General features: G+C 42.8%; 1 protein-coding gene across 4 annotated transcripts; it reads right to left on the bottom strand.

Annotated features, from left to right (window-relative positions):
- Positions 1 to 103: 103 nt before the first annotated feature.
- kdm4c (lysine (K)-specific demethylase 4C) lies at positions 104 to 23,208 on the bottom strand. Of its 4 annotated transcripts, none has more exons than XM_086119560.1 (22): positions 23,103 to 23,208; positions 21,449 to 21,615; positions 21,196 to 21,371; positions 20,385 to 20,499; positions 19,699 to 19,892; positions 18,081 to 18,130; positions 17,647 to 17,750; positions 17,302 to 17,439; positions 16,736 to 16,929; positions 16,333 to 16,571; positions 14,227 to 16,196; positions 14,036 to 14,147; positions 12,902 to 13,092; positions 11,446 to 11,689; positions 9,473 to 9,549; positions 9,089 to 9,144; positions 8,855 to 8,963; positions 4,931 to 5,125; positions 4,370 to 4,540; positions 4,071 to 4,190; positions 3,360 to 3,452; positions 104 to 1,119 (listed from the first exon to the last, which is right to left on the bottom strand). In XM_086119560.1, exons 2-22 carry the CDS (start codon positions 21,590 to 21,592, stop codon positions 952 to 954), a joined length of 4,860 nt encoding a protein of 1,619 aa, XP_085975686.1. In that variant the 5' UTR covers positions 21,593 to 21,615; positions 23,103 to 23,208; the 3' UTR covers positions 104 to 951. The 4 variants fall into 4 exon arrangements, with proteins under 4 accessions (XP_085975686.1, XP_085975688.1, XP_085975687.1 ...); XM_086119562.1 differs by having other exon boundaries at positions 3,375 to 3,452; XM_086119561.1 differs by having other exon boundaries at positions 14,236 to 16,196.
- Between the last annotated feature and the right edge of the window lie 841 nt (positions 23,209 to 24,049).

Raw genomic sequence — 24,049 nt, 5'->3', positions numbered from 1 at the left:
GACTTCATTCTGTCTCCTGTGTCAATTATAACAACACCACCAGTAATGGATCGCAATCTCACTGAAAAGTTAATTCGTGTGGTAGCCTGATGTGCACGATGTATTCATTGGCAATTAAAAAAGTTTTATTTTGTTTTCCTTACAGCAGTTAGCAATAGTTCAACTATAGCAAGCACAAAAATAAATACAAATTTAAATAATTTCAACAGCGAGTTTCATTCAACAGAGTAGCATTTCACGTTTAATCAGGCGCACGCAGGCATGGCTTCCCGTCTGTCAAGAACAATCACTTTTTTTTTCCAATTCATAATCTCAATGTGCATGTATTTTTGTCAAGATCAAATACAAACAGAATCATTAAAGCATATTGGAGAGACTAACAAGAGCAGAGAGGAAGCCATGATGGCGCAGCTAAGCGACAGTGTTAAACATGCAGGTGGGGCCGGGGAGAGGAGGGGGGGGGGGGGGGGGCGCACAAGGAAAAAACTACAAGCAAGGTGCAGAAATGATCAAAATCAAAACTTCGAAATAACAGACCTCCAAAAACTTACCATGGGCAAGCTGCTGAGGAAAACCACTTTAGAGTTGTTATGTAAAAGGAAAATCTTGTGACAATTGTAAAGACACAGTTTGCTTCTTTTTTTTCCCTCCCTGACGGATGAGGAAGGACAAGGAGGCAACGGAAGAGATGACATCCTCGAGTCACCATGTCCTTAATGTCCAACTGGCCAATCACAACGCTCCAAAACAATCATTGATGTAAGAATGTACAAATGCATTGGAAAGTCCGGATAAGTCAACCCCCCTCTTCGCTTTCAGGCCACAAGGAAATCCGGGAAATCCTTTTCAGTCCAAATATAACCTCAAGCACACACGCAAACACACAGACCCGCCTTGACTTTGCTTGTGACCTCAGTGCAGTCATTTGTCTCTGTCAGTCCCCCCCACCAATCACTTTTCTTTCCCTTTGTGGTGCTCCCATGCGCCTTTGGCAGTGGCACGGAGGTCCGGTAGCGCCACGTAGTCCTTCTGGAAGCGAGAATTAGGAGTTCGTTGACGTTTCCTCTCCCCTTGCGTGGTGAAGAAGGCGTCCTGGAAACGCATGCTGGAGGCGGTGGACTGACAATGGAAGACAAGGAAGGGGAGCTTTAATTAACCTGTCAGTCCTCAGAACAAAGAACATGGTGGAACCTCTGAGGTCAAACAGTCTGTTCTTCAACCGCGAGAATCCATTTTGCCCAAAGGGAATAACAAATGACACATACGATGCATTTTTTTCCCCTACATCTCACTTTTCCACATTTCACTTACTTTACTAAGTTACTATGACGACCGACGGTAGAGCTATGGTATTGAATGATGCAAGTGGCTTTTACTTGCAAAAATGAAGCCTAAAATTTGGAAAATAAGCAAGCAGCTGTAAAGACACTATCAGCTTTTTCGCACTCAAAAGGGAGAACGTCTATCACCAAGCTGCCAAACTGCACAAGTCAATTACGGTGCAGATCTGTGCTTGAAACACACATGGTCAGCACAAATACAGTGAAACTCATTCATTGCAGTTGAATCTGCAATTAACACTCAGGACTGACTATGTTTTTAAAAAGGCAGCGGGAGCAAAACTGAGTTCGTTTGTGCTTTCTTGATGTATTTAACAATGTACTCGCGTTGTTTTTTTGTTATCACACCTCATTCTCAAATCCATCAAAGTCCTAATCTTCTGTATCCGTAATGAACAGGTTAGCAAGTGCACAATCAAACGCGCGCTATCGTCCGAGTCAGTGTCATTGCCGTGCGGCTCCTCAGAAATGATGCTGGCTTTTGCGATAGCTACAACAACCGTGCTAGCAGACACGTTAGCCATAGCATCCACAACTCGCCCGGTATCGCCTCCCAATCTTAGTAAAGCTGTGTTCGCCATCGCTCCCATGCCTCTCGCAACTTCATTTTGGCCGTTTCTGTCCATTAGCATATCAATCAAGCACAGCAGTCAAAGCCGACTTCACGCGCCCCGTTGTGTGTATTACTGCGGATGTTGCTGTGCCACGGTCGTCCTTACCCGAATGGCTAGATCACCCCTTTTCATAAAACGAAAGCACCAAGCACTTTGGATTAGTTGATCTTGAATTCACTCAAAGCTGCTCAATTCCCCTTCCTCTATTTAAGCAGCGTGTCGGCACAACATCCGTCAGTCAAGCGGCTCATTGAAGTCACAGAACAGCATTCACAGATTTTGGAACTCTGTGCATAAACAAGGCGACCTGCATTATTAGGCACCCCGTCCATTTTGGAGAAACTAAGACTTTTAAGTGCGCTTTATGGTCATGAAAAAATATGGTACATGCACTTCTTAAGCACTCAACTAGGGCTGGTGGGAAAAACAAGTCAAACTACCGGTATTTGATTAGAAACTAAAAGATTTTGCCCCGAGGCATTGCCAGCGCTATTGTACGGCATCTACAGAGACATTTCCAGGCCACATTAGTTCATTGCACCACTACACATGACCTCTTCACAATATATTAGTGTTCTCTCTTGGTGGAAAGTTAACACGGCACCCAGTGAGATTTTCCATTCCATGTTAAGGGTACGTCTCATCAGGTGTCGGCACAGTGATGACCGTATTTTACAAACTATTTGGCTCCCCGTATTATTAGGCACAATATCAATGAATGGGTCTTTTATTTTCTTAAATCACACATAAAATGGGCTGGGTTTAAAATTGAAAAATGTTTGTAAAGTGTTTTATGATAAATTGTTTATTCTAATTGTACCATATGATTATTTAATAGATTTAGCGGCGTTAAGATAGGTTCCAATCAGTTGAAAACATCGGGTTCTGCCACGTGTCTCGCTTGCTTTTATTTTTCGTGCAAGAGGGTTGCACGAGGGTTACTTCAACTGCTCGCTAGTTTTTGGATGATTAATTTACTTCCTTACAATGAATTCATACGATTAACTCATTCACTCCCAATGACGTTTTTAACCATCTTTTCAGACTTGGTCCAGAATTGGCTGGTACTGAATGAGTTAAGTGAGTGCAGTGCTACTTTAGAATAAGATGTGTTGACACCTAGACTGACTTTGTGGGGAACATTCTTGGGTAATAATTCGATAGTAACACCCCTCCAGTCAACTTAATATATACATGTATATACGAAATGAAGCAGAGGTGGGGGGGGTCCAAACTGCAGCCTTTGCAAATTGAAATTTGCATTCTACTACACTCCAATGTTGATTGGAATTTGATTACTTGTTCCAGTTCCGATAACTACTAACTACCAAAAATTGGTATTGGGTTTGACTCCACAGGTTCCACTGCATTATCTCACACAGTGAAAATATAATACAGTACTTACAAGTCGGCGCTTCACCTTTTTAGGCAGGTCTTCGTCCAAGGTATAGATGTCATCTCTTTTTGCCAGCACCTGAGAACCATCCTCAAACTCCACCTGACACACACACACACACACACACACACACACGCACACGCACACGCACACAAAACACACGACACACAGAATGGTCATTCAGTCGTCACCCAGTGAGAGGTGAAAAAGAAAAAATGTGAAACTACGTGGCACTGACAAGAAGTCCTTCAACTAACTTCTTTAAAAGAATCTCAACTTATGCGAGTGAGTGCGTCACGGATGCATTAGCGCATAACTAACGTCTGACGCCCAGCTGGACTAAATAAAGCTTTAAGTGGGGGGGCCGCATGACTCGGAGCCTGGTGAATATTTCAGCGAGTTTGAATAATGCACGTCGTCGCATCCTTCTCATCCTCGGCTCTGTCTTCCCCATCAGCGTTGACTAGCGCGGCAGCTTTAGCACTTTTACGTCAAGCTGCGGCGTATGGTGTTTTTTCTCTCCCTCCAGCTATTCTCACGTGGACCCGAACATGTCGACGGAGTCACGATGGCTGCAATGTTGAGGGAGTTCAAATGGTTCGCAGGCACTCCCTCGACTCCATGCAAGACACCCTCGACTCCATGCAAGACACAACTTTTGCATTTGTAGAGATAGAAAGAAGAGGAAGTGTGTTAGTGGGTCACTTGTGTGCATCATACCTGGCACATGTAGGACACGTTGGATCCCAAATATTTGGCACCGTAGAAGAGCCCGTCGGGCCATTTCACCTGAACGGCTTCGCCGACTTCGGGAGGACCCAAGTTGACACAATCTCGGCTCTAACGGCATTGACACAAGTCAGTCAGTCTCTGCGAGTCCACGCCATAAAATGCAGTGTATATACACGTATCATCAATCTGTTCTCTAGGATGATGTCAGAATCTTATCGAGCCTGGAGAAGATGGAGGGGATCTTTACGATGTGGACTTTTTTTGGAATTACGCAAATTCATCCTCACCACTATGTCCTCGGGGTAGGTATCATTGGAGAAGGAGCCATCATCAAACATGACCTCGTAGAACATCTGGGAGGTGATCTGCGTGACCTTGGAGCTGTAGTAGCGCAGGTTCTTGTGCTTGGAGATGACCGTCTGGCCCAGCGAGATGGACGCTTGAGATCCCCGCTGCTTCTAAAAAAGAAGGAAAGCAAAAAAGAAGTGATTAGTGCATAAATTAGAGTACCTCAAAAAGTTAAGTTCCTTTCCTATTCTGCAACTCATTTGCATTTAAGGGATCAATACTCGGTTTTTATCTCAGTTTCAAGAATCCAAAAAAAACTGACGCTAAAATAGCAGCTCAGTGTAAATATTCTTGTGAACGTCTCACAAAAACTAAACTTCTAAAACTGACCGACTCCATATTTTCTCACATTTTCACTACCTCTAGCTACAATGGACACACGTTCCAATACCTTTGTCCATTTAGTGTTGATGTAGTAGCTCATCACACTACCGAATCATGTTTGCGTTGCCTCGCCCATGATAAATGAGCAGCAGGAACTAGCTGTCCTACTAACTTACGGCCAAAGAGCTCCGCGACTGGTGTCTGTGACACGTGATAGACACCACATACGGCCAATCGTCAGGCTCCATGACAACCCCGGCGGCATGGCCACAGGTCACATGAAAAGAGGTGGGACAGCGGCCACACGAGCACTGGATGCACGCACCTGCCTGCCGCTTCCCCGCCCAGCGCTTACGACAATAGATGCACTTCTGTGAACACACACAGACCACAGCACGCTGTCAACACCAGACGGTGACTGACGCCGACCAGCTCCTTCCGTCTCACTTATCATAGAGCCCATGAAAAACAAACAACATTCGGTCAGCCAATTACAATATTCTTAGCGTCAAGCCCACAGTAATGTGCTACAGTCTGAGGCCACCGAAGGATTTTGAAGGACATTGTTCACGACAGTAACAGCAATGACACAGGCTGCAATATTATTCTAAAAATATAAAATAGAGTTCTACAAAACGGCCAAGAACAAAGGCTCAGATATGGGATATGAGTTTTGATCAAAATCCATCCATGTAAAATTATACGATAATTTTTTTTTAACAATAAAACCATGAAAATCTATTTTTGTCCTTTACAGACAGAACATGTCAATGAAAAAAAATTGGAGATTAATAATTTTGGGCTTAAAATTCTTGGTGGCCTAGGACTGTTGTATGACTGTTTTTGCTGTATTAAATTGTTGTTTTTTAAAGGTTACATTTAATTAAATATTGACATTGTGGTTTTAGAAAATTTATGACCAAGGGAGATGGAATGCATGCATGTAATGGTACAGTCCGCACAATCTAAAATCTGTTCCCCCAAACTAGTCGGATTTGCTTTTTGCAAAACAAACCTGATAAATGTTAAAACATTCATCAAGTACTAAAGCACGTTTGCTTACAATTCGTATGTTTGTTTCATGGCGTGCTGAAGAGATGAGGAACACATTTCACCACTGATGGTGTTTCCGACAAAGCTGACTGACAGCCAAAGGAAACATAACTTGTTCTTGAATTAAATCCAGTTTGCAAAAAGACTGGAGCAAAGAATCTCATTGGTCCTATCTTCAACTCCGTCATTGAGTCCTCGTGTTGCACCTAATCATCATCAACCGTGCGGTCTTTGGATTGGGCAAAACGCCTGCTTTGCATTTCATTAGACAGTGCTCGAGAATGAGCAACAGAAACAACTAATTAAAAGACAAAGTGAGTCAGCTTGCGGTCGTGCCTTGAATGACTAATGTCATTTTAAACCACAGTGTATATAAACAAATGGATGAGCAAGGGACTCAAGCGGCAGTGCTGTCCACCCAAACGTCCTGTTCCGGCGTTACAATCGAAGGAAAGCCCCAAATAAGAGCAATCAGATGACATCATCTGAGGTGACCGCAACCATCCGGCACAGCAGTGTTTATGCGCACGAATGCTACCACCGTGCACATGTGTACAAACGCACTCACACCTACTGGCCACTTTTGTGAATTAAATAGCCCATCAAGTCCAAACCCCGTCGCTATGGTAGTTTCCGCTCTCCTACTAAGGCGGTAAAAAAATGACGACATCCTGCCCTGCTTGCTACCTCTGATGTATGCATCCCTTCTCACTCCATTTTTTTCACAACCGACTCCACTTTTTTAAGCCGTAGTTGCTATGCCTCAAGGCGCCATTTCACGTCCCTTGCGATTACTCCATTTATTTTCCAAGCAACCCCTATATAAATGTGTATGTGTTGACGAAAAATGAAAGATACCTTATATAGACTATGATGAAGTCAGTGGAGTTGATGAGCCAAATGGGAATTAGCTGGTGAGTAATTATGTAAATTTGGCTTGCCTAATGATGCATTAGGTCACTTGATCAAATTTGTGGCGCTGCACTGTCAGCGCCAATGTTCTGCATGCCGGTAGATAAAGTCGTTTTAAAAAGGACATGGAAACACATAACATGTTTCACACATATAATTATAATGTGTTTACCTCTTCACAAATTCTAACACAAGACAAAGATAATGACAGGCAAACACGTAAAACACACAACAAAGTAACTAATAGTTGTTTACCTTTAGAACAAAAGGACAAAAGACAGTAAGAGTCAAATGTTCTGCCCATATTTTATATTGCTATTGTGCTAAGGGCCAAAAAAAGACAACCTATTTTAGTCATTGTATATTTCTTGAATTAATGAGTCCATTAATCAATTACCAGGGAATAACATGCCAGAATTTAAGTGCAGTCAGTTTGCACGCGCAGTTAGCAACACGTATAAAAGTGGTGGTGACAGCCATGTTGAAAAGATGTTTATTGTGCTGAGGGTTGCTCTGATGTTTTTCACCATGAAATACTTGTGAGAGCCCAGCAAGCAAAATTAAGTTTGTCGTGACGGAATTGGAAGAGGCCAAAAAAAAAGGCTTTCACTCCAATTATTTCCGGGAAGCCAGCAAACGCATAAAAGCAATTATTTCATTTGACATGTCCCAAATTCAATCTGCCAATAATGCATAATATTGTTGACAACAGTATTGCATAGGCAAGAGTTGAAAGAAATTTGTCATGTGTATAATGCATATAATAGTCTTTGTCTCATCATAATTCAATCCCAAATGAGTCGAACTCAAGAGAGTTGATTTAAGGTAAACTTGCCAACGGGGCTGCCTTTGCGTGTCTAGCCACAACATGCAGATCGAAAGGTACTGCATCAAAGACAAAGACTTCCCAAAACTCTTTTTTCCTTTTTAAATATTTTTGTAAAAGTAGCCCAAAGATTACATGAATGCTCGGTATAAAACGTTCACCTTTCTGTGTTTTTTCTTATGAATGCGGTCTCCTTTGCTTTGCACATCTATTACTGAACAGAAGGACATCCGCTGCGTGCTTGCCTGATGTCTAACTTGGCCTACATTTCCCGAGGCCTTTTCCCACACCTCCTCCATTATGGACGGCTGTGTGCTGATGCGCTGAAGTGCTGGCCAGAGAATCTTGTCTACCTATTGAAGCCAGCATGACAAGATTGTGACTGCCGTGCGACCACCGACGCATCCGTAAAACGCCATTTTTGTCTCTGAGCACATGCGTATCAGTAATTGTTGGAAAAACAAATGTGCATGAGACCTCAAAGTACTGTGAGAACATTAACATCATCTAACGTTTGTGCGTTCACAAAGGAGCCTAACCCACTTTGTGCAATGTCTGTGCCCTCTCTGGGGTGTATTCGGGTGGTTGTGTTGAGCCATGCGTTAAGAACATTCCCACAATAAATTATGGATGTGTGCGGGTGCGCTTCCGTGAGTGTGTGTTGTGTTACAGTGAATTATGAATGTGGTTGGTTGCTACAGGGGCAACGGGTCCACTGCTGGCCTCAAAACACGTGGAGGATTTAGAATGAACAGACTAAAACAAAAGAAAGGTATAGCAGAAATTTAATGACACAATGTCGTGACGTGGACTTAAAAGAACAGCTTCGTGTTCATGTTGCATAGGCTTGTCGTGGCATGATCTTTATATAGGATAATACTTCCTTTTGAGACTCTAATCGAAGCTGAAATGAGCAGGCAAGGTTCATCTTGGTTATCCACTTGAACTGAGGAAGGACCTCACCGCTACTTTTTTCTTTGTGCCGAGCTATCGTGCCGCCTGGAGCGCAGGGCTAACTATGGTGGCAACATGTCAAGTCTGTTGAGACACACTGCGGCTTTCTCATTAGGCAAACGTATAAACACACACGCTGCAGATGCAAGCACACCCACACACACTTACGGACATTTGCTCTGACACAAGTCCCCGCTCGATCCCACCAGTGGTTAATTATCTCGCTTTGATTGCGGGCATGTTCGTCTCACGTCGTTAATTGGAGCTGTGAACACTTCATTAATTAGACCAAGCCTGTCCTTAAGGACCTGGGGAATTCCTGCGCTCGGTCTGTGGATGCGAGTGAGAGCCTCACCAGTTTGTATCGTTGCATGGGGATCCGACTCGTGTCAATGGGACCCCGCTTGACTTCGTTGCTGAACCTCGCCTCAGGCAGTGCGACTGCGCACATAATGTGGGCCCATCTACACACAATGCAAACAAATTAATTCACTGGTGCGATTACGACACTTGAACATTTATTGTGTCTGTGCTCTGGGGATCAGAGATGAGTTTGTTGAGCTAATCACAGAACCGAGGCTTGTCTCACTTGTCGTTTTGGGTTTTCTTCAGTGCCCCGCCTCTGAGGTTACACAAATAACATTCCTGGGGAAACATTAAGAGGGACGAGAAAGCAAAAGAAGGTTTTAAATGGGCTGCTTTCATGTGTGGCTCGGAGTCTGCTTCATGGAAAATAATTTCATGCTGAAAGGGATGATTCACTTTCAAAGGGTTTAAAGCGTTAGCGTCTTTTATTCAGCTCATATCAAAAAGGTGCAGTCACAGTGATCTTAAGCTTATTTTGTCAGGTAGCACACAGAATAAACAACATGGAACATCTTTGTGAAAGGAAAGGTGAGCAATATGACAAAGGGCTTACAAATCTTGATTTAAAAAAAAAAAACATAAATGTCACTGTTATAAATATGCTTACTGCTGTGAAGATGCCCTCCGCACAGCGATCGCAGGACCACTGGTCGCTGGCATCATCTGCTGCAACACCATAGCAACCTAAAAGGAAATTGGAATTACGAAAACTTCATCTCCAGAATACACAACCCATGTAATATTTACTAAGTCAATATGCCTCTGAAAGGCTGTTCAGCTATTAATATATAATTTCTGGGATTTCCCGTAAGACTCTCCTCAATTTGCACTTGGTTAAGGACAATTTCATGCCACAACGTTGAATATAATGCACCCCGACAGCTAAATTCCCTGAAATGTTTTTAAAACATGACGCTCAGGAGACGGCTGTTGTGATACAGCAATAAAGCCAAATATTCTGCCTTTTGTAATTCCCTTATGGCTCTTTTCTTTTTCTCAGTGTCTGCACTTTCTTATGTTCCCGACTAACTCAATTTTCTGTTTCTAAGTGAAAAATGAGAGGTGGAGGGCTGGGGGTGCGGGGGCAGATATCTCCTTTAAAAGCAGAGTTGTGCGAGTCTTTTACAAAGAACTAAAGACTTGATAGAGAATAGGAAATCAATTGCCAGACACATTGACGGAAGAAAATAAGGTTGTTTCCTGAGACTTTGAAAAAAATTGGAGAAAATGTGTGTGTGTGTTGGGGGGGGGGGGGGGGGGCAGCAAAGCCTGGCAGCCCAAGGGCAACCATAGATCGATGGTATCTAAATAAGAGAATGTTGGTCTGGTTACGCAATAATATGTGGTCATTTTGGTTCACGTAAAAGCTTCATGTTCATTTGGGCGGTGCGTGGTTCGACAGTCCACAGTCGTCATTCATGTAAATTTAAGTGTTTTCATTGTTTCGGGATATATTGTTATCACAATACAAAATTTCCAATATCAGAATATAAAAGGTTGACCATAATGCATAGTGAAAGCAATGGAGTCACACAATGTAGTTAATTTTTTTATGGATTCAATTGTTTTGAAAAATGAATTGAGGGATTTGGGATGTCGAAGTTATGGGGGAGGCGTTTTAGTAGTAATAAAGCTTTTGTATGACTATATGTCTCTGTTCTTTTCCTCGGCTTTCCATCACCAAACCACGCATAATGTCCGGTCTCAGCTCCCTTTCCTTCACGGAGATCAAATAACAGAGCGAAAGATGCTTCAACCAGTCCCTTACCGAAGGTCTTGAAAGCAAACTTGTGGTTTTGTCATCAGTGTCAAATGACAGAATGTCCTCCAACACTCTAACCACGCGAATGTGGAGCAACTTAACCTGTGTCGGATACACGGTGTGCAGTGGTTAGCTGCACCACACCGCCTAAGTAACACCTACACCCTCAAGGATAAAACATGAAGGGATCAACACTAGTGGCACGGCAGGGATTGAAAGTGACTTAAGGAAAAGCTGTGTCATTTTTGAGGTAAAGGGGATTGTAGGCCAACATTTAGGGGTTTTGAAAGTGTGTGTGCGTGCGTGTGCGTGTGTGTGTGTGTGTGAGAGAGAGAGAGAGAGACGACCAAATAAGGATTTAAGATTTTCGAAGAATGTGTGTAGATTAGAGAAAGAATTGGATGGTAATTAAAGTTCATGAATGAAGGATTTGAATAATGTACTGTGCCTTTTTCAACATCGGGTACAGAGAGACTCTGGAAGTCTCCCACAGTGTTTGTGAAGACTTTTAGATCTGACTTGGAGCTTTTCGGCACCAAGTATGGGAGGCGCAGACAGAAGATGTAACCTCGTTCCATTGACTAGGGAAATAATATACTTTTAATACTCAGAGCAGGGGTGGAATTTTGAGTAGAAATGATTCACAGCTTAAACTCACTGACCCTCTAAGAGGCAGAAGATGGAGAAACCAAATGTGTCCCAATGGAGTAGGTGGCAAACGCAGTCTTAACATTATCAACTGTACTTTAAGTACACGTGTCTACCTGAAACTTCACAGTGCCTCTCAGGTTACATTATCCAAATAGGAGGATACATACTTGCATGTACTTGAAGGCAACACTCTTGGCAAGAGAGCAGAGGGGAGATGCCATCATCCTGCATCAGAGGATTGGTGGGCGTTGGAGGGCAGTTTTGCTCTCTGAAGGAAAAGCAGATTTCCGGTATCAGGGGCTTGGATTTCCTCGGACCCCGGTAACAATGCGGAGAATCCTCCTTGCAAGATGAAGAATCTGATGCGTCCTCTGCTTTTTTGGGGCTACCATCCTCTGCTTTGTCTTCCCCCTAGGATAAGAAACCAGCTTGTGACATGCTTTTGAATGGTGGATAATGAAATCGTTCCTCTCCATCCTCACAATAAAATGTTATTTTAACAGGTGGCAAATAATGGGAATGATAATAAGCCCAAAACACAATGTGCTCAGCAGTGATGTGTACGATGCAAATTATGATTCAGACAGCCGCCATTTGAGTTGTGGCTTGCTATTTGGCTCTCTCATAATGCATTTATTCTACATCAACAAAGACTTGGAAAAACGTTTGATTGGCATGAATCACCTTAACAAGTGAGCTAACAGTTTTTAATCTATAACAGGTTATTTCTCTAGCCTCATTATGTCAAGATACCGTGAAATGTGTCCTTGTAACAGCCTTTCCCAAACCTAGGTGTCATTAAGCCCCATTTTGTCATTGCGGCGTTCACTCTAATATACGGCATGCCTGAATTACTCATCACATGCGTCATCCACACCTCTCTTCAAATTAAGGCATGAGCAGGTGCAACCAAGTAGCTATAATTTCCCTTACGAACAGGTAGCTGTATTTTCATTGAAGATGACATTTACCACCATTTGTCTTCCATTCCTTCTGACCCATTTGTACAATTATCTCATGATACTGGTCAATACATTAATCCCTCGCAATAACACGGTATATCTTTCACGGCTTCGCTCGCAATACGCACAACAGGCCATGAGAAGTCGGCTTTTACTGTTGGGCTTTTACTGGTGTTAGGTCTGTGAGAAATACTTTACTGAACAAGTATATGGTGTGATAATTCATGATGTAGTTTTGGCAAACTCGAGTCCCAGGGAAGGAAGCAAACGTTTTATTTTGGTTTATTAAACACTATTAAAACTGTTTAATAAGGGCTCTAATGAGCTGTGTGTTGATAATTAGTGAGTTAGCCATTAAAAAAAAAAGAAATGAAAATCCCACCGTGCTTTAAAAGGACTAAAATCTATTGAAGGTAACATTCAACTTCTTGTATGAAATAAATCGCCTCTGAATGGGGTTTTGGGGGGGAGACCTTTCAGTCTGACAAAGTGATCTGTGCGTATTGAGTTCTCTATTATCAGCTAAGTGACTAGAAGTCAGGGAGCAGTTGGATTTAAGGTGTGTTAATGCACAGTGAGCATCTTGCAATCAATGCGCATGATTGCGGGGTTGCACGCACACACACACTAAGAGGACATTCTAGGCACACCACCAGCTCACCTGATAGTAGGGCATAAAGAGTGTGCAGACAGCACAATACGGCTCCATGGTGGCGGCATGAGCATTGTATTCCCTCTCCGCTGTGAAGCAGCTCTTCTTGTTCTGCCACAGGTAGATCAGCGGCCTTGCCCAAGCTTCGATCTCAGGCTCATCTTCCTCATCTGCGAGGCTTGCTTCAGGAGGCTCTAGGTCTGGGCATATATGACATTGATCATTGTGTGAGTATTTGGCTTATTCAGATTCAACCAGTGACATCTCGTGTGCGGTGTTTATATAATATATATGTATATATATAAATATATATATATATATAAATTTTATTTATCTATTTAGGCATGCATTTGCTAAATCACATCTCAACTCATCACTTATGGAGACAAATCTTTCCAGACTTGAACCCGTATGAGAAAGAAAATGACAAACAGCTTCCATTGTCACCATAAAACAGTCTTGTCAGTTGCGGTAATTTCATGGTGAAAATGTTGCGCAGGGATAAACAATGACGATGGCGGCCAAATGATTGATCCTTCAACACTAACACGGAGATGAAGGATGAGATTGTGTGTAAATGTGTATTCACAGTTGATCATCGAGAGCCCTTTGGCTTCCAAACCATGAAAACAAAAGGGAGTATATATCACAAGGGTATTTTATTATAATGGGACACAGAAGTTTTTTTTTTTTTTTGCCTAATGCACACATTGACGTCAGCGGGATCATTTGGGGAGACATATAAAACGTGAAAAATGGGGAGAAGGGAGCGGGGAAATCGTTCAGCGGTTGTAAAAGGCAACACAAACGCTACCTGGCATTACTTTGATTTCTTGTTCACCGCATTAAGACAAAGGCTGTTCACAACTGAGGTAATTTTCTTGATAGCCTCACTACCTAAACAAAGGAAATGGTGTGCGCTATTATGTTGTTGATGTTGAATCATTTTCGGTCATGAAATCCAACTTGTCTTCCGGCTCACTGCAATGAACCAAAGAAGCCAAATGTTTATGGTTTCTGGCTTGGTACCACCTGCTATGCAACACAAACCACACATTACGAATGAGACGAGCTCTTGGCTTACGTGTTACTGCAAACCTCAACAGTACCTCTCAATGAACTTTTAAGTGTGTGTATACTGACCATCATCACTGGCAGCCTGATGTTTGACCGCAGTGGGTACAGCCCTGGCAGTGGGTTTCCTGAGTGGGTGACGCCAGCTCTTAGTGGTCCTCTTGACTGACAGAGCAGGGTACTGGCATGAACAAGAAGGTGGGTGGTAATCAGTAGATCTCTACATTGTGTGTCAAAGGACTGTTTGACAAAACACTCACAGCACAAACCTCCCCTGGTTCTAAGCCTGATTCATCGCACTCGTAGTGACTTGGATCGCTTTCCTCCTCATCAGATGAGTCACTGCTGCTCTCCTCACTGGCGCTGCTTTGCTGATCATCATCATCCTCATCGGACTCGTCTTGCTCCATATCAGACATCCCACCCTGCGCACCTCCTCCCATGACCAAAGGTAACACAGCACCAACAGAGGACTGTATCCGTCTTTCGAGCTCCCCGCTTGAAGAGAGGGCCCCATCATCGGGTTCCCCTTCATCTCTACAAAACTCCACATCCTCTGCGGCGGTGACTGAAAGTAGTGAGGTGGGCTCAAGCTGAGCCCAAGTAAGAGGTCCAGCGTCCCCCTCTTGGCTCTCACGCAATTCTTCTTCGGGGTCGTCCAGATGTGTGACCTCTTTGCACTGGGGTTCAGTCCACACAGTGTATGGTATGGGGTCATGGGTGAAGTCACAGGAGGGTTCTGGTTGGAGGCTTTGGATGAGCACAGCAGGGCTCTGTGAGTTGAAGTTCCTCCAAATGCTATTGGAGTCATATTTAGGCTCTCTGTGTGGGCTCTGGGATGGACAGTGTGAATGAGAATGGAGTTCTGATTCTGAGTAAGGGTGCGCTGGGGTGGGAGGGTCGGAGAGATTATTGGTTGAGGTACCAGGCTCAAGAGGGCCAATGCTGCTTAGACTCAATGTTTTGTCTGTTTGATCTTGCTCTTTGGAGTGATCACTCGTTGCTAACTCTGCTAAACTGGAATGTTGCTCAATTAGGGGTGCAACGCTCTGTGCTATCTGGTAGGAGACCTCATTCTCTCCGATATTTCCAACCACCACATGCTTTTCTGCATCTACTTCAGACATTAAAACACCTTCATGAGCACAATCAGATGTTTTGTGAACGGCATTGCCAGATAGATGAGCCGTATCCATTTCTAACCTTGGAATTTCTGTGCTGTGAAAATTATCTGCTGCACGCAAATGCCAGTGGTGGATTTGTTCTGTATGAGAAGGTTCTTTGGGAATCCTTGAATCAATCTTTTCCTGTTTAATTCCATGGGAGGATGGAGAAGCTTCTGGCATCTCCCGCTGGAGTACGGGTGCAAACTGGTGGGAGTACGTGCAAGATTTTGAGGTGGCAGCTAGCCCATCGTCCGCTGGGGTAAGGGAGGGCATCTCTTGGGTCAGTACAGGGGGTAAAGAACTGATTCCAAAAGCACCCACTGGCTCTGGAGTGAGGTGTGGCATATCCACTGCACTCCTTTGTAGCAAAGGGGGAGAAATATGTTGCTCACAACTGCTGTTTTCTAACACACAGTCATGGCCTGAAGGAACAGTAGGAACACATGATGTGCAACTACCTCCCTCTGCCGTCTTAGGTTCTGAATCATAATCTACTTCTGTAGTGCATTGTGATTGGATATGTTTTTGGTCAAAAGTGATTGATAACTCTGGATTAACAATTGCGTTCGTGCAAATTTCAGATGCTTTGTCCATGCTGCTTTTAGTGCTTGGATCTGGGCTTGCAGTGTTTACTGTACTCAATAAGTTTGTTGTCTGAGCATCAGAATCAAGAGGACACAAGCCCATCTCTGTCTCAGTGGAGGTGCTTGTTGTGTGGTAAGAGGACGTGAGTGTGGCGGTCTCTGTGGGAGGGTCTCTGGGAGAACAGTCCTGAGAATTTAAGAGGTCTTGAGGTTCAGAAGGTGACGCGTTCATTCCTAGATGCATTTGAGATGGCTCAGACCAGTCTCTGAGTCCTTTGGAAAACCTATCGTTGATCTCAGGCCTTGAAGCGTCTTGAGGGTCACTATGAGTGTCAGTTTCTGCCTTCAAATCGTGCTTTCCTGAGGAGGCCGGGGATGGACTGGATCTTGACTGAGAGTTTGGGAGATCCATAGTGGAGAAACCCAAACTGTTGCCCTCAACTCGGTTTACCTTGACGACGCACATCTGTCTGCAGCGACCTGTAAATGGATAGCAGGTTGCACAAAATTAATCTGTAATAATGTCAACACACAACTTTATCACTGGATACAGTACCACCTACAAAAACTTAATACTGTAGTACCCAACATTTAAAACACAGAGAAAAAGTCTTACCAGAAAGGTGAAGAGAGTTCTGGCTTTGTCTCGTCTCCCTTCTTCCATGTTTCTCCTCCTCTTGCTCTTCCTCTGCCCTTTCTGATTTCCAGGACCTTTCTTCAACAGACCGTCGCACTTTGGGCCCAGGCGGACCACACAGGCCTTTCCTCTTACTGCTGCACATAGAACTGTCATCCAGGCCAACAGGCTCCTCTGTGGTTCTGAGACGTTTTAAGCGCATTCGAGAGTGGCCGCCACTGTATTAGCAATGAAAATAGCATTTAAGAGGGGATATAAGGGGGGGGGGGGGGGGGGGGACATGTAGTTCTACCATGCTCTGAAATTAAATCGCAAATATACAGACAATTTAAAAAAAAAAAAAAAAAAACATCAAAAGTCATTGTGAAAATGGGAACAATACCTTTTATTGGAGGATTTCGTCCTGCGGCGCCTCTGCAACCAGCTTTGCAACTCAGGTGTTGTACTGGGAGTAGACTGTGTGTGGTCAATGGGCATAGAATCTTTGCCCAGCATCCAATTGGCATAGCGGTCAGGCTGAAACCGCTTTACAAAAGGCTCCATTGATATTTTCACCATATCCTTACTGCAAGTACACTACATGTGGGAAAAGGAGGACACACATTAAATTCACTTAATATATAATTAGAATGGACATTTAAAAAAAAAACATCAGCATTTCTCTGCATTACACCATAGTAGGTTCATTTCAGAAATCGAAGGGGACTGCAAAAAGTACAAAAAACTTAACGACTACATTTAGCTCCTCCCAATGATAACACAACGTTCTTCAGTCTCTCAGTTGAGGCTATTACTTTAACAGGCTTCCTTGACACAATCACTACTTTACTACTAGCAAGGCTTTGGCGCCATTTTATGGCATCTTAGGGCGTTAAAGAAAGCAGAAAAATTATGAAGCAATGGGGTATAACTACTGCAGTTTCATGGCAATCACAGCTGATTTGATACCTGTGTGGCATTTTTGCCATATTCTATCCACCGTATGGTTGCAAAGTTGGTTGATTCCGCGCAATTGAAACCATGATTGAAGCCGGCGTGATAGCCGTAAGGGAAGGTGATCATGAACTCTCCAGCCTCCTGCGTAATCTGAAAGTTTGAATTTGGGAGTAGGAAAAAATATGAAAGGAAATAAATACAAGAATGAAAATAAAGCCACTGCCGTTATCTGCACTCTGTCAAAATAGGCACGGCTCATTTCAGGGGCAGGAAAAGCCGTTTTCTAAAGTTCCTAAACAATAATAATTTCAATGGTGAAAAAAAAAAAAAAGAAGTGGCACAGAGAGCAATTTTCACCTTATCAAAGGGAATGCCATACTTCTTTAGCACGAAAGGTGAGATTAGCGTCATCTTGTGACGGAGAAACGCCTCACATCCCTTGAAGCTATTAGGAAAGAAACCTGATAACACACACACACACACACACACACACACACAATTAAAAGATTACAGAGGTTTGCTTTAAAAAAAAAATACATATATATACACGTATATATAGATAGACAGACAGACAGACAGACAGACACAGACAGACAGACAGACAGATAGATAGATACTGGATCAGTTTTACACACATACAATTTAGAGTGACATTTGGATTTAAGAGCAGTTAATGGGGGAAAGAAATCACTTCCCAATACTTGCATTCTAATTCAAACACGAGAGCGTTTTTTTCCATTGTTTAAACTGCAGCCACTTAATCTATAAGGAGGATTCAAATGAAAATTTACCAGTAGCCAAACGTTCCAGTCTCTTCCCATGCTCAGGGGGGATGGCATACCTATCAAGCAAAAGACGGATAGATTTACTTGCGACTTTCAAAAACAATCACAATATTTGACTCCTTGTTGGAGCCCGTGTGTGTGAGTGTGTGTGTGTGTGTGTGATACAGAAAGAAGAGGCATTGTCAATTCAAGACTGCCATCTCGTGGAAAGAAGAAGAAAAGAAAAAGCAAGCAAATTACCTCACCTCCGTCAACAATTTTAGGGTTCCGCCATATCTCATATCTCATCATCTTCGCTTTTGAGCATGTGACAAGGTCTCAGGAAAAAAGATCTGTTCTCCTAAGCGGCTCTTAATCTTTCGAACACCTTTCTTTACACTTTGTAGAACCTCTCAAATTTAGGAAAGTACAGTGTGTATAGAAACGTATCAAAACAAAGCCCTGAAGTCAGTAAGTCTCGATTTTTCTCCGAACAATATCATCATGGCTGCATTGAAATGCAAGCCTTCGGCATTACTGACACCTAGGGGTAGAAACAGCACACAGCATGTATCAAACAGACAGTGGGGGCTCAACCCAGGTCTCTTCATTCAACACAGGACTTAAAAATGAATAGCTCATATTTTTGCTCCGTGCCTGTTCTTTGTGTGACAATATTTGATACCAGAATGACTTCATTACACTGTCTCAAAGATTCTACGCCTAACCAACCACATTTTAAAATGATACTGTAATTTCAGCATGGGATTTCTGAGATGGACCATGACTCGCCAACACTGGAATGTAAAGACCTTAAATGTGGGATGGTAAAGCAAAACAGGATAAAGGAAATATCGCCCAATAATTGCAAAACAATTTGTTTAGATTAATAAAAATATCATTGTATTTTGCATTGAAATGCATTGCATCTTACCTAATGTACCTAATGAAATGTCCACTGAGTAGTTAGTCACTTATTGCAGGGAGCCACCTCAACATTAATCAATCAAACAGTAGAAGAACAAGACCCAAGCATTAAAACAGGACGACAGGTCCACCATAAAAGTTAGATGACAGATGATAAAAATAACATCCAATAAATAGAGGTGAACACCACTAATGAAAACAACGAAGCAGATTTATTTAGAGAATGAATGACTCTTTTAGATTTTTTCAAAGACATAACATCAATGTTTCAATGTGATTTTACATACATTTCTCGATGCACAAGTCGAAATATTTACAGGGTTTATATAAACCTTCCGACCCACGTTGGCCCAATGTTTCTGCTTGAGCAATGAGCCGCAGTCTGATCAATAGTTATATCGGTACATTATATCAGCCTAATCTAAGATGCATTGGCCCTTTTATTTTGATTAGTGGTGCCATTTGAATGTAATGGCTTAATTTTATTTACTTGACAGAAGTAAACAAGCATTAGCTGTACTGCTTTGAAAGATCAATAATTTAAAAAACGAGCATTGTGGCTACCCCCGCGAGGCTAAGTAAGTGTTTTGGAAATTGAAGTGGGGTACACTTGGTCTGGTAGTAAAATTTGGAGTATTTCCGAACTCGGTGGCATTCTGTTGTACCAAGTGCTTTTCATTTGTCTGTCCGCTCACTGCACATAAAAGCAAAAACTAACCAGGACTTGGGCTCTCCAAAGTGAAGGTAGTTGATGCTGTACAGGTCCATATCTTCTGTGTGCCAGGAGAAGGTTGTTTTCCACATGCCAAAGTAGAGATATGGAGTGTTGACCCCCTGGATGGACACACCACAGTCCTCCTCGATGATGTCCAAGATGGAGTTCAGGTGTCCAATGTTCCATTCCTCCACATCCTACAATATTAAACAGTAACACTGATTTTAGAAGATTCAATGTTAAACAAGGTAAAAGTATAAAGAAACAAAAGTGTCACCTGCTAACCCGTAAGCCTTTAAAGGGGAACTCAAGGCAACATTTTTTTTTGCCAATAATATATTCTATGGACTCCAAATAGTCGAAATACAGTATATAATTATTTGTGTATTTATTTATTTATTAAAAAGGGGCGGCACGTTGTTCGCCTGTGTAGGACGTCATAGTCTCCCCGTGCCTGCGTGGGTTCTCCGGTTCCCTCCCACATTCCAAAAACATACATGGAAGGTTAACGGAGCACTCTAAATTGTCCCTAGGTGTGATTGTGAGCGCGGATGGTTGTTCATTATACCCTGTTAGGGTCGACCTGGAATAGAAACACAAAATCCGCAAACAGCTAGGGATAGGTTCCACATAAAGAACCATAATATACAAGGATTACTGCATTTTTATTTCCAAATAATTCAACCTACCTCATCATAGAGGCTGCCGCCGACATCAGCACCATATATGGGCGAAACAAACGTGAGGTTCTTCCAATACTTCCTTTCGAGATCTTCATAGTTCAGGTAACGAGGCGTACAGTACCTGTGGAAAGAAGAATTTTAACTGACAATAAATGGATCATAGTGTAAAACCTTCACCTCTTTCAGCTTTGTTGGAAATGCCAAGATAAACCAATTCCCAACATTTACTTTTGCGATTGGTGACATGTTATTATGAAGAACATTAAAAATGTAGCTAATCTCTGCACCAAAAAATACCAGCAGGGAAAAATAATAACATAACTCTTAGACATGTCCTCAAAAGTAAAAGGCGTAACAACCCTGACCGTCTCATGTAGCATTATTGTAGTACAGTATTACACCGTATTTTTTCCATCAATTGTCTTTCACGATTGTCCTCATTAATCTTGCGAGTGAGCTGGAGCCCGTCAAATCTGACTTTGGGCGAGAGGTGCCATCCGGCTCACAAATTATCCTGTACACTCACATTCACATCTGTGGGAAATTTGAGGTCTTCAATAAACCTAACAAGCACACATGCATGCATGCAAAGAGAGATGTCAGCATAATGGGACGTCGCTGAGGTGAGAGCTGAGTGGTGATGGCTCAGTGCCTTGCTCGACGGTAGTCACAGAGCAGAATAGCATCTCCTCAACAGCTCTTTGTAATTCATGCCATGCAGCTCACACTCAATGTGAACAAGAAAACTCAGCCGCTGCATGGTCTTATGTGGCAATGGACTAGTGCCTTAGCACGATAAGATTGTCAGTATACTCACATGTCGCTGTTAGCTAATCGCCTGAACTCCTGCACACTGAGTGGCTTCTTCTGAATGTTGTACTGAGTGAAAAGCCCTGACTGGCCGGCCACCATTTGCTGAATGGGAGCGTCAATCATCAAATCGTCTATGTCATCATAGGTTCGACGAGGCTTCCAGCCTTTAGGAGGAATCACCTACAAGAAAAAAAAAGATGGAATGAAAAGACCGTTACTTTTGGGAAGAGCAATAGGAAATGGGTAAGTCTTCATACCTTGGCTAGACCAGCACGCTGCGCACCCTGAGACTCCATATAAACTAGATATTTGTTGAAGTCCTTGAATTCCTCCATTGTGGGCCTGAAGGTCATAATCTTGCAGGTGGGGTTTGCAGGGGTGCACACCTCTGCTCCCGCCATCTTGTCGCCTCATCAGATGCAGGCTGGGAAAAAAAAATAGTTTTCCTCATTAGTGTTGAAGATGAGTTGGAGTGCACTTCTTGTCCAAAAATGACGGACAGGTCAGGTCACCAGCCAACAGCAAGACACATTTTGACAAACTACTATTCACACTCTGGATAATTTAGAATCTTCAATCAAACTAACATGTATGTTTTTGGACGTTGAGAGGGAACTGCAATATTGTGTCAAAACAAACTCCACACAGGAAGTCCGAGATTCAAACACTGAACCTCAGGGTCTGTGAGGCAAACGTGCTAACCACAAGGGTACTGTGATTTCATTAAATTCTATTTACACTACTTATTATGTATCAATATTTTTACTATTTAGTTTCTAATGTCCGGACACACATTCTAATATAATCGGATATGTTGCAATTTAAAAAAAACATTTGCCCACAGAATGGGGTATAGATGCAATTTACATTTTCACCACCAGGTGGAAGTAGAGATCCCAATAAAATGGATTGATGCCTCAAATCCTTTCATGATGCCAAACGGGACCCTGTCGGATTTGTCCCATCCTCCCACCCCACTCCCAAAAGTGAATTCAATTCCACCATAAACAAAGAAACACAATGCAACGTGCAACCTTTGTGGATTTTAAACGCACAGCCACTCGCGTCGCATAGTCATGGCTTGAGACGTGCTTATGTAACAAATCTTCAAGATGAAACGAAGGACAGATCGCTCTAGAACAAGATTAACTGTTGCTACATTTTGTTTACATTACTCCCCCATTGTCCTGCTCATAACGTGGTATCCTTTTTAAAGCGTGCATCACGTCAGTCGGCACATCATTAATAAAAAAATCAAATTGGTTAACATCATGGCGCGTAACTAAATTACATTGCTCAGTAAACTTCTATTTATATGTCACCATTAACCAAATATAAACGACACGGCTCATCTTTGTTGTCTGCTCAGCTAGCTGACTAGCCTACGTTTTGTTTTGATTCCTAGCAATGGCTGAGGAAATAGCCCAGTTCGCTAGCTCATGAAATAACTATTTGGTTTCATTTAAAACACGTGTTTACGAGCAAAGACCCAACGGGGACGGCTGGCTGTAGAAAAAAAACAGCCAAACATGTGCCGATCACTCATTCTACTAACTTGCTAGAAGGACCGACAGGGATTTAAAGGTCCCACCACGCAAGGTGGCTACACACACAGGCCCATAACTACTACTCTTTGCGACTGTGTGAAGTGCAAGTAATTCCATTTTAAATCTTCTTAGCATAAACATTATTGAAATTATTCCGAAAAATAAGTAAACAGGGGAGGACTGACAATACGAGAAGTCCACTGGCATTAACGCCTGCCAAGTTATTCAGCTAGCAAGACTAGCTATTAGCCGTTTGGAGCAAAGGAGTCACGAAACGCACAAAGCCTGTGGAAATAGAAAGACTTAGGCCACTAAACGCGGTTATCTGTGAGGCCGGGAAAGAGATGCTAAAAATATACATTACTTTGAATTCGAAAAAGCGAGCCGCGATGTGGATTTCCCCTTCGTCGTTTGGCCCAGCTGATTCACATGACAACTACTCCTGCTGCTCAGTGCCGCGCGTGCACCGTATTCCGGAGTTACGTCTTCATCGACGACAAAAGTAAAATGCTCTCGGGAGCGCGCACGCAAATTGAGACCCTTTGTATTGGTTTTGTCGCACATTTGACCCAGTTTTTGGCGTTGTTCTGGCTGTGTTAGTATTTTAAATTCATTACTTTTGTTTCGTGTTATAGTCACGGCAAAACAACTGCTCAGACTACACTCACTTTTGGTCAAATTGGTGAATTTGGTGGCCTCCTCATGCCACATCTGTTTCACACTCTACTCTTTGACATCACGCACATATATATATATGAATAACTGATTGACTGATTGTGCAGAGGTGAAGGGTTTGATTCCGACTACGGCCTTCCTGTGTGGAGTTTGCATGTTCTCCCCGGGCCTGCGTGGGTTTTCTCCGGGTACTCCGATTTTCTCCCACATGGCAAAAATGTGTGGCAGGTTAATGGAACACTCTTTAAATTGTCCCTTGGTGTGGGTGTGAGCGTGGGTAGTTGTTCGTCTATGTGTGCCTTGCGGTTGACTGGCAAACAATTCAGGGTGTCCCCAGCCTACTGCCCGAAGACAGCTGGGAGAGGCTCGAGAGAGCTGCGACCCTTGTGAGGATAAGTGGATCAGAAAATGGATGAATGGATGGATGAAGATTTGCTGCAGAATTAAAACACTTTACTGAAAGCAGCCATCTTTGTTGTTCACATTCACCTCGAACGCGTTGAAGTCGAAACTGGGAATGTCAGAGTAGGATAAATGCAATTTCCCACCTTTCCCCAATGCATCATGATATGCAGATATTCATATATGATTTGAAGAATGAGCCATTGATCACAGTATGCAAAGTGGCGTTGGCCA

This window comes from Hippocampus guttulatus, chromosome 9, assembly GCF_054856545.1.
Source record: "Hippocampus guttulatus isolate MCC_2025c chromosome 9, RoL_Hgut_1.0, whole genome shotgun sequence".
Lineage (NCBI taxonomy): Eukaryota > Metazoa > Chordata > Actinopteri > Syngnathiformes > Syngnathidae > Hippocampus > Hippocampus guttulatus.
The sequence above is the reverse complement of the archived record's forward strand: the minus strand, read 5'-3'. Positions and strand labels throughout refer to the sequence as shown.